Source organism: Montipora foliosa, chromosome 12, assembly GCF_036669935.1.
Source record: "Montipora foliosa isolate CH-2021 chromosome 12, ASM3666993v2, whole genome shotgun sequence".
Taxonomy (NCBI): domain Eukaryota; kingdom Metazoa; phylum Cnidaria; class Anthozoa; order Scleractinia; family Acroporidae; genus Montipora; species Montipora foliosa.
The window spans coordinates 18,756,035-18,767,315 of NC_090880.1; the positions used below are offsets into that span (position 1 = coordinate 18,756,035).

General features: G+C 38.8%; 1 protein-coding gene across 5 annotated transcripts in view; it reads left to right on the top strand.

Annotated features, from left to right (window-relative positions):
• The first annotated feature begins 9,091 nt into the window (after nucleotides 1-9,091).
• Nucleotides 9,092-11,281, top strand: part of LOC137978940 (inositol-3-phosphate synthase-like) — a 16,922-nt gene continuing 14,732 nt past the window's right edge. Inside the window, exons 1-2 of one of the 5 annotated variants that reach the window (XM_068826062.1) lie at nucleotides 9,092-9,228; nucleotides 10,922-11,201. In XM_068826062.1, the coding sequence (XP_068682163.1) occupies nucleotides 10,926-11,201 (276 nt within the window). In that variant the 5' untranslated portion in view covers nucleotides 9,092-9,228; nucleotides 10,922-10,925. The other 4 variants (XM_068826061.1, XM_068826060.1, XM_068826059.1 and 1 more) reach the window with 4 other exon arrangements.

Genomic DNA, 11,281 nt, shown 5'->3' on the forward strand with positions numbered 1-11,281 from the left:
TGGTCTGTGCACAGTTGAATCAGTGAAGCAATCTTTTACGCAGCCGGTTGGAGCGTTGAAGAGAATGGAGAATCCTTACGAAGAAGGTTCTCGAGGAAATATACTTTAAAACAATTATCCCCAGTGTAACGTATGGAATTTCGGTATGGGGACATTGTTCTTCTTCCGCACTGAACTCTCTAAAACCATATTCATGCAAAGAGCAGCTCGTATTGTGAATAACCTCGACAAATGATGGCAGATGACACATGTCTCATGAAATCCGACTGGCTGCCCAATTCTTACTTCTATAAAAAATCTGTACAGTTTCTCTTTTTACACAAAGTATATTTTTGGAACAACGACCCAATCGATCTGTGAACTGTTTTCTAAAAGAGTTTCTTCGAGATCTTCTCGTGTTCCTAACCAATTTAATGTCATTAGATTTAGATCAGAGACCGGCAGGAACTACCTACCGATACAGAGGTCCTGATTATTTGGAATTTTGTCAATAGATTAGTTATAAGTAACCTGAAAGTTTTTATTCTTTTAAACAAAATTTTCGTAACCATTGCTAAGAGATTGACAATTTTTCATTTGAGAACAGAGGAAACAGTAGGCGCCAACAAAAAGGACCATTTCATTGTACTTTTAGATGTATATGTTAGTCTTAGTGAATACCATTTTATTTGTATACAGTAGTTCTAAAGTTATTATTGCAATTTTATTATATACGGATAATTCTTAATATTAGTATAGTAGGTCCACATCAGCCCTTTGGATGCCTTGCACACAACCGACTTATCAAATAAAGATGTATGTATGTATGTGTATGTATGTAAGAAAAAGTTGCGGGGATTCCAAAAATATCCAGATGTGTGTTGACAGGACATAAGGCGTTTTCGAATTTATTTGCCCGTCCACACAACCTGTGCTAAAATGCTGAACTCCACCTGCAGTGCTCTGCACTCCACTTATTGATATCATGAACCTCTGATGTCACCACATTTGAAAACTCCGTTTTCACCCATCCACATAAATATGGATGGATAAAATCCAATTCCAAAACAAATCTTAAGTCTAGAAAGTGTTTTCAAAAAACCTTTATTTTTGGAAAGAGGCATAAATTGTTGATCATCTATGTTCTTAACCCCTTGATACTCTGGTAGTGAGAGAGATTTTACTCTGTCTAATCAGACAATTTTTACTTGTTAACTGGGAGGGCATTCCTTCGCGTGTATTGAGGTGTCAATATTAACGGGTTAAATTTAGTTATTTTTTATAGAATTGAGTGATATTTGGAATCTTTTACCGGAAAACACTTGTAGAGCTCCAAGCTTAAGTTCTTGTAAAGAGCAAGTTAAGAGGTTTTAATGAAAAAGTATTTGCTTTCATCATGTTAATAATAATAAGAAGGAATGATAATAATGACAATTAATAATAATAAATAATAATAATAATAACTTAATAATCTAATAATAATAATAATAATAGTAATAATAATAAGGCATAGATTAAAACATATTAGCAAAATACCTGGACATATTTTCAATCTCCGAGCTACAGGAAATAACATATATATTTTTTAGTTAGTGTAACGTACAGACGTGAATGTAAGGGTGATTTGAATTTCTACATTGGCCTACATATATTTTTCACTCGTACCAACGCATGTATGGCCAAATTTATTGTAATAAATACATAAAATAAATAAATAACTTGCACGTTGAATAAATAAAATGATAAAGTGATTTTCATTATTATCAAGACCCGATAAAAAGAAAAAAAAATGTACAGAACAAAAGACCGGTATCGATACCTGTGAGTCAATGATAAATGTAGTATGATTCCCAGCTTACCTGTTTGCAAGGTACGTTTGGTACGCCAGCTTGTATGAAGAACTTCGTCCACTTTGTGACTATAATATGAAGAAAAGAGGACTCAAATTATCTTCAAGACGATCATAACCGACAGGAAATGCATGATCCCTACCTTGAACACTCATTTTCCGCGGTTAACCGGCGATCGGAGGTTCAAGACGCTATCTTTCTACAATTTACATGTATTCTGTTGACATCAAAGCCAGCGACCGAATGGAGACGCATTATGGGATGTGAAGTTTAGATTTCACTTCGTATAGGTCGAAACGAACTGTCTTTATAATACGCTTTGTCGAGCTAAAAATCCCAGCAACCAGGCCTGGGTTGCTTGAAGGGATTTATGAAATAATGACTATTGAGAAGTACTGAATCATATTGGTCAAAGGTTGACCTTGGTTTAGTAGACCAATCCTAAAGATCAAATTTACCTGGCTTTTCATTCAAGCTAAGATAATTCCCCGAATATTTGTTAATATTAAACCTGGAACCGCCGCATCTCACTAAAATGTAACGAAGTCAGGAAAAAAACACAAAAAAGAAACAAAAAAGAACAAAAAAATTCTGATATATTCATGATACTCAACACTAAAGAAGAATCCTCACCCTATGTTATGTAGTGTGCTCTACTTAAGCAAGAAGACAAATCATCGGGTGAGGAGGCTTCTAGGCCCGACGTCATCGTGGAGATTTATGAAGCTTTAATCCTTGCACGAGTTTCCATTTGCCTTATTGGTGTAATAAATTACAATTCTCAAAATTATGCAACGGTTAACATACACCAATATATACTTTGCCAACCTCATCCTCACCCTATGTTATGTAGTGTTCTCTACTCAAGCGCACGACAAAACATCGGGTGAGAAAGGCCAACGTCGTCGTGAAGATTTAAATCTTTGCACGCGCTTCCATTTGCCTTTTGATGGAATAAACTGCTTGGCAATTCATGCTTGCGAACAAAGAGGAACAATTGTCAGTAAATTACACTGGGTTTGCAGTTTCTAGCATCCCATGAAGTACACCTCTCTCTGGCTTGTGTCGCCATATTATTTTTTTCCGGAAACACGATGATGACGTCATGGCGATGGTCGGAAAATTACGATTTTCTTGGCTCTACTTCACCCTATGTTATGTAATGCTGACCGAACCGTGCATGGTTAGGGCTCAACCACAGGTGACCCAAGCTCAGAATGAGCATGACCGACAAAAATATAAGGATTTGTTTGGGAATCCCAATAAAAAGCTTCAGAAGATAATTATATGAAAACCTTCTCAATTAAAAAGCCTAACCTTATTGCCAACGTGGGTAACTACCTTCCTGTGCGGTTATTTTCCAGATCCGACGCGATTTGAGCCATTTCTCAATTTCGTGGTTGTCAACGGTTATAATAAAATCCCAAGGCTGAAAACCAAATTCTCAGGTTCCACCAATTTGAGTCAAATATTCCTAGATAAACTGTTCCCACGGTCACAATTCCACATCACAATCAATTGGCAAAGATTGAACTTTCATCTCAACCCAACATCAACGCAATACAAGTCCTGCGAGCGACCTCAGGCGGTAATATTGCACGAAAACAGCTTTCTAAACGTACGCTTCCACACAACAGTGGCCACGGCTTCGACCGTTGATAACGAACTGACCCTTACCGGGGTGGCAGACCGTAGTTTTGTCAACCGCAAATTTCTTTATTCCCTGGGTCCAGACATGACTGCGTTGACTCAAGCTTTCAAGGAATTAACATGCAAGTAAACTCTGTTCTCGTAGGATATTGCGCTTCGAATATTTTGTGGCTGGACTTACTGAAGCCAGTGAAATTTAATTATTTGCATCTGAGAGAAAACAGTCGTGTCGGTAGACCGAGGTGAATAAAAAAAATTGCGGTTGACAAAACACGGGAGGAAGTTTTATTTGCATAAGTAATGTTAATTCCTTGAAAGCTTGATAAATACAGTTACGATCGCGAAGAGCCTACTACGTGCAAGTCCTATTAAGGTCGGTGTCTACTATTGTTATTGCGCATACGTTGTGCGCATCTCGAGATACTCGGATTTCCTACCGATGATGTTTACTAATACAGGGATATTTTTGCGCGGCTTAAAATTATGCAGAGAAAGTAGATCTTAGTAAGAACTATTGGTATCCAAAAAGAAAATTGGGGGTAACCGTGTATTTTTCAGAGATAATTTTAAAAGCTTCAATTTGAGAAAGAACGCCATACATGGCTTTGTATTTTAAAGCTTTTTGCAAATATTATTCATGAATTATCTTTGAAAAATGCCTGGTTACCCCCAATTTTCTTTTTCGATTTCGATAACACTTGCTTAGATCTACATTTCCCACATAATCGTAAACAGGGGAAAAAATACCTTTTAATCGTGGGTAGGCACCGTCCTCAAAGCCTGCTGGATCGTTGTCAATGACGACCTCAAAGTCGAGCGCTGGATGGGAGTCCAATAAGTTCAAAATCCTGCTTGCTGGCGGTGAAGAGCGGGTATTTTTTCCCAGGAAAGTTAAATATTAAACAAGATTGACGTAGCGACACTCAGGTAATGTTAAGCACACTGTACGGTGGGTTTTCTTTGAAACCGTCGTTGGCTACTCTCGGCTATAGGGGTAGTTTGGAAAAGTTTGTTAGATCGGAAATGACGTGGATATACCGGCTGGATGCAGTGTTATGTCTATTTATAAGATTTTGCGGGATCTAGTGAACTCTAGTATGTAGTGTGACATCAGATAAACATTTTTTTGAAGTGAAAGCAGTGACGCAAGGGAGGGTGAAACACCAGTGTAGCAACAAAAAAAATTTGCAAGTGAGAAACCATTCTTGTAATTAATATGGGTAAGTGAAAACCGGTATCCAGCTGCAAAGGTTCGAAATTAACAGTGTATTGAATAATGCGGCCGGTGACCTCCAGTTCTAGGTAGCTAATATGAAGATTGTGAAGTGCTCAATTACTTAAAAGAAAAAATTGACATCGGCGGATAGTTCTCGTACAAAGAACAACTGAATTCGGTCATTTCCAACATACTGCTGCTGCAAGTTCTGCACCGGCGATTTCATCATGTTGTCCACTGGTAAGATTAAACAATAAATAACTTATTCATAACATTTCCAGAAGGTTGAATCCAGCATTTTCACTCTTTAGCTGCATTGTATTTGCGTCATCACGTAGAACATGGGCTGTAAGTTTCTAGGTCAGCAAACGAATTTAAATGTCAGGGGCATCCAACGTCAATTTTCGGAAAATATCTGTTCGGAAGACGATTTGAGACTAGAATTTTCGGAACATTTGTTGTCAAATTTCTTGCTTGTCTGCCTGTCCTAATATTTTCGATCATCTAAAAATTGGTATCATTGCCCATTTTCAACGGATTTTTACCCGAAAAAGGTCACCTAGAATTTTCGGGAGCCTTTTTTCCGGCTAAAATTTTCGAAAAGGTAAGTTTTGATCCCTATAATTTTCGGATCACTAGACTTTCAGCTAGGAAATCCGAACGGATGAAAACATTTTAGGGGATAAAAGTATGCCTATATCTATTGTTTAAATACTAAAATACGTTTAACAATGCTATTTTAAGTGATTTTGAACTACATTCTCGTTGGGTGCCCCTGAAATGTGTCACACTGAAGCTCCCAACACAGCACCCATCAATTTGATTGCTCCACTGCTTGTTATAAATTCGGATTTTCATCGAATTCTGTAAGATGTGAGTCTGTTTGAAGCCTCTCGCTAGTGAACATCTTCCCCTCAACGGGCTGTGTTTATTTGTTGTTGTTGTTGTTGGTGGTGGTGGTGGTGTTATGGTTGTTGCAGTTGTCTGTCACAGAGGGAGGTCAATTTTATTGTTCAAAGGAGTGTAGAGGATTACTTTTAGCCAATGAAATCACTGCCTAGTAATTCTATTGACCATTTGCTGCACAGAAAACTAAACTAGAGCATTATTTACTGGCAAAACGAAAATTTCCAATAACTATCGCTGGCTGGGAAGGGTTTCAACATGATAAATGCCGCTGGCTGGCGCCCACAGCGAAATATATACCTTCCTGGCTAGGAAAAGGCCTCAAAATAATGGATGCTGGCTGGCGACCTCGGAAAATAATCTCTTGCTAGCTGGCTCTGAATTCGAAGAGCGGATATTTATTTCCCAGGGTAGTTAAATATTAACCAGAAATGTCTTAATGGATGCCCACATATCGTGTAAGTCAATAACAGATGAATTCAGAAAAAGTGTTCGTTGGTCGAAGACAATTATGATAATTAAGATAATTATGAAGGCGAATATTTGTGTCACCAGTTGTCACCAGTGAAACTGTTTATGTTGTCAGTGTGCGTGATCTACATCGTCACGCGACCACCCAGGCGTGAAAATTACATTAAAAAGTCCTGGCGAAAATTTGCCTCTAGAAACTTCAAAATCTTTACGTTAACTAGCAAAAGCAATCATTCTGAACTTAATGATTGAATATGAGATAAGTAGAATTAGATACTGTTTCTTCTTGTTGTCCATTTCCATCCCGGATGAAGTGGGAGTTTCTGAATATTACCTGGCCACCATAAGAGAGTTTAAAGGTGCGTTTACACGACAGTGGAAAAATGGCACTGGTCCGATAAAAAGTGGAACGGTTCCAATCAGTTTTGTAAAGAAACAGTGAAACTTTATCCGTTCCGCTACGGGACCATAGGCGCCTATGGTCCCTTCGCGGAACATGCTATTTCTGACAGTTGTAGCCTGCGAAATTGGCAGAAATGGATATTTTGACGGCACGGACCAGAGGACTGGGTCAAGCTGTCCGGTGGGGATTATGGGTAATTTGTCGTACAAATAGTGAGCCGTTAGGGATTTGAATCAGTCTAGGTTCAGCTTTCTTCGCCTACTTTTTTGTTAAATTTTCCCCTTAGCCTCCATAGGGTAGTGGCACTTGCATAGGGTTTGGAGAATACGTTCCCTCATTCCCGAAGGGTTTTGGGTTTTCGTATCCGGCAAGTGCCCAGTGTACTTTTCCTTACAAGTTTTTAGGAGCTCAGTACCATTAAGTATGCTTATGTATTGTATTGTTATGCTAGAGCGGAGTTTGTATGCATATGGTTAGCAAAATAAACCGGCTTGTGGCGCTTGCTGTCCTACATGCCCATGTGGTGATTGAGTTAGTCGTGTTGTGTCTGATTGGATAGTGGAGTCAAAATGGATAAAAGTTCACTGTTTCTTTACAAAAATGATTGGAACCGTTCCACTTTTTATCGGACCCGTGCCATTTTTCCACTGTCGTGTAAAAGAAACGACGTAAGAAAGAAACGACGAAGGCTACTACTACGACAACACCACAAAACAAAAGTATCATTGGTTAAAAGAGCATACATAATCATCCTGCACGTGCAGCACAGATTGTAGCAATTATGTTTGCGTACCTCGACCTCTGCATAATGACGACGTGAAATCACCAAATTTGAGGTTTTGAAGGCAACGTGAGCACGCACCAGAGAATCTTTCATACTGTGTTTTCACTCTGAAACCGCTCGTACCAATTTATTTCTAGGGTACTTCGCCGCCCATATTGTAAGACATGAACGAGACTGAATAATCGCGAGAGACTTTTGATAGAGCCAAGTTATATTTTGAGGTGTCGTTTCTCGTCCGATACTCGTCGACCGTGGCCGTCGTAGATCTTAGAAGTCCTTATTATGTTTTTGAAGAACGACGCGTTTACAGACGCAAATTTTGCAGCTGCTTACAACAAACATAGGTAATAGCCCGCCACATCGAGCCCGTTACTGTAAAGGGCTGGCTACGCGGTACGCGGAAAAAATGAATTCAAGATGGCAAAGTATCTTAAGTAGCTGGCTACGCGGTACAGTACGCAGAAAGAATTAAATACAAGCTGGCTACGCGGTACGCGATACGCAGAAAGAATTAAATTCAAGATGGCGAGGTATGTTAACTACCTGACCACGTGGTACGCGTACGCAATGTTAAAAGCGTGCTTAGGCCTAATCACTGAAACCAGCGCTTAGGCCTAATAAGTAAACGAGTGCTATTTCCTGCACACGATTTCGTGCAAAGTGTAGTTAGCCAAACCGTAAACTGAAAGCTAAAATGTTGAAGAGGGTTTAGGCCTAATCACTGGAACGAATGCTTAGGCTTAATTAATCAGTAAAGGGTCAGTAAACGAGTGCAGTTTTCTTCACACATTCTCGTGAAAAGTGTAGTTAACCAAATAGTAAATTGAAAGCGAAAATGTTAAAGAGTGCTTAGACCTAATCACTGCAACGAGCGCTATTTTCTTGACACAATCTCGTGAAAAATGTAGTTGATCTAACCGTAAAATTCACAATTGATCACTTATACTTAAGTCGCGAGTCACGCTTTAAGAACGAGAAATACTGTTTTGAATAAACTACCTGCTTCAACTTGAATTTATTAGTTTCTGCGTACCGCGTAGGGTATTCTGTAGTTAAGCCGGTAAGAGAGTGAAAAGTTCGCATCAGGCCTTTTTCATATGATTTCGAATGATTTCGTATTTCTGACTTGAACAGAAACAGCCGACCGTGACAACAGGAAATGGGACGTCATTGCCATAGCAACTCAAGTATTGATTTAATTGTAATCCTCTTGTCCAAACAGGATCGACTACTTTTTGAAGTGTATTTTATTTAAACGATTAAATGAAGTCCTAGTCTTGTTTTTGCATGTTTGATGTATAAAGGTTGTCGATTAATTAACATAGACATGGTTACTATCAAACAACATTTCGAACGGACAGTTGGAATTCTGAAACGTTATTTTACTACTTGAAAACCGCCCGTTCGTATTTACTTATAGGATTTTTCCCGCAAACGAGATGCAAAAATCGCGCAAGATTTTATTTAAACATACAATTGTACATAGTGCGAACTGTTAGACACGAGGAATGTACGTGTCGGTCACTACCCTGCTTGTGAGGGCGGGTAAAGGAATTGAAGGCGTGAGCTTGCAATGGAGGAGAACACGATGTTTTCATTGAATGAAAATTTTTTCCATGTTTCCCATTCATTCTTTTTTTTCACCTTACGTGCACAGCCAACTTAACCGCATTTTTAGAATAGCATATTGCTATATTTTATGGTTTTTTGGTTAGAAATTATTGACAGATATGGCCAAATTTTCCCTCCCCACCCCAGACGAAGCTCTTTTAATCCTGTGAAAACCAGCGAGCGCGCTAATTTGATTGGTTGACAACATGTCCTTTATATGCACTCAGTGTATTTGCTTTTCGAAATGTCCACTGGAATTCAGGTATGTCATTTTTATCGCGGATGCTATTCTTTTTAGGAGAATTTAAAGGAAGAAACCGTCAATATCTTGTTCTCGATTCCAAGTAAAGAAATCAAGGTAAGTTAGCTGTAAATCATTCATTTTTTTTAGCTTCTATTTTTGCATGAGGGCGTGTGGCATCTTGTCAGCGAAACCTGTTAAACAGATTGGTCACAGAGAGCTTTCCACGTTAACACAAGTAGACAGCCACATGGCGATTATGGTGAATGAATATTGGAGCCAAGTTTCAAGAAATTGCTTTTCTTGGTTTGAATTTTTTACACCTCTGAGGTGGAACGACCTTTGCTCGACCCAAGAATTAAATCGGCTACGGATAAATTTCGACGTGTTGTTCTGTGTGACACGTGTAAACTGCACAAACTATCGTAGTGGTCCATAAGGTTAAAAGTATTTAAGCCCAATCAAGAGTGACTAATTTTAGCGAGGCAGTTCCGTAAAATAGGTTGGATGTAAACTATGGCTAATGTCAAATTCTTAAATAAGGATAGTTTTAATTTCCTTGGCAAGGACACAATGTTTGATGATTGCTCTCGTGATAAATACAACGTGAAAAATGCGTGATGTGCTTCCATAGTGAAATTACTGAATGCTGGGAAATGACCTCCATAAGGTACCATTTATATATGTAGTTTATGTATCAGATGTGCTTTCTTGTGGAAAGTTCAGAGCACTTTGCATTAGTAAACGACGCCACAGGTAAGCTTACATGACCCAAATGTGTGGACGCTGCTTTGCGGTCGGTGTTAATAGCTCTGATGATTTTACCGGTATAATTGAGCTCTTTCACCCGCTTTCTTCTGATCTGGTCCAGTACCGAATTACACGATTACACGATTTGTTATTGAAAAGGAAGAGGTAGTGTTTTCTTTTTGAAAGTCCTTATCTGATTCACGCCATTTGCAAGGGCGCTGCCTTCCTTTGTGAAGCAATATGTAAGTCTACACATATTGTTATGGTCGTCTTGAACAATATCGCATGAATTCACAGTTTTCTTTTATGAATTACGTGGATTCCTTTCCACTTATTGATGTTCTGTACTTGTACAAATGCATGTACCGGCAACCTATTTCCTGACCATTGTTATTGACATCCTAGTAGACTCGATATCTGTTGTTAGCAGTTTCTGATTAAATTTTATAACATTGTATTTCAATACTGCTTTCCTTGCTCAAATATTACAGGAATGTTATTAGCAATTGAACAATCAAGTTGATTATGTAATGCCTTGCAAGCCTTTTTTAAACTTTGGTTTTGTAAGTTAAACACTGCACCAACATTGTAAAGATCTCAGGCTTGCTTGAATCTGGTACAAGCATGGAATGTATGTTTTCTAGGAATTCTTCCATTAATTAGCTGCTTAGCCCACGAGCTGGGACAATCACTTGACCTATTCATCCCAGAAGCATCCCCATTGAGGAGTAGAGTATTTTTGTCTGGCATTGACAGAGGAAGATCTTAGAGCCTCACTCTCAGGGATGTAGGGAAGCAGGGTTGTGGCATTGCTGAGAACACTGGCCTTCCATTGTGACCCAGGATCATTTCCTCGTCTCAAAACAACATCATCAAGTTTTTTGATTCATCCACTCTTCCCCAAGATATTCTTTTACAGGACTTTAATTTTTCCTACTCTTTGAAAAGCGTGAGAACCATGTGATGAGTGCATTCTGCAATTGTTTTTTTTCTAAGTTCATTTTTGAAGCAATTATGGTGAAAAATAATAATTATCATTATTATTGTATATATATATTAGGAAAATGGCAACATTCAAAGTTCATAGTCCAAATGTCCAGTACACAAGTGACTTCATTGAGAGCAGGTACATCTATGAAACAACAAAGGTGGCCTGTAACTCCAAAGGTGGATATATTGTACATCCTGTTGAGAAGCAGTATACCTTCAGAACTGAAAGACGAGTTCCCAAAGTCGGATGCATGCTGGTAGGATGGGGAGGTAACAATGGGTGCACCATAACTGCTGCTGTGCTTGCAAACAAGTTGGGTTTGTCTTGGGACACAAAACATGGTGTAAAGGTAACATTTCCTCTTTTTTGTGCATGTTTCCGTGATGTGTATCCCAAGTGTAGGAGATATGTCCCAAGGCTGCTGCCTAA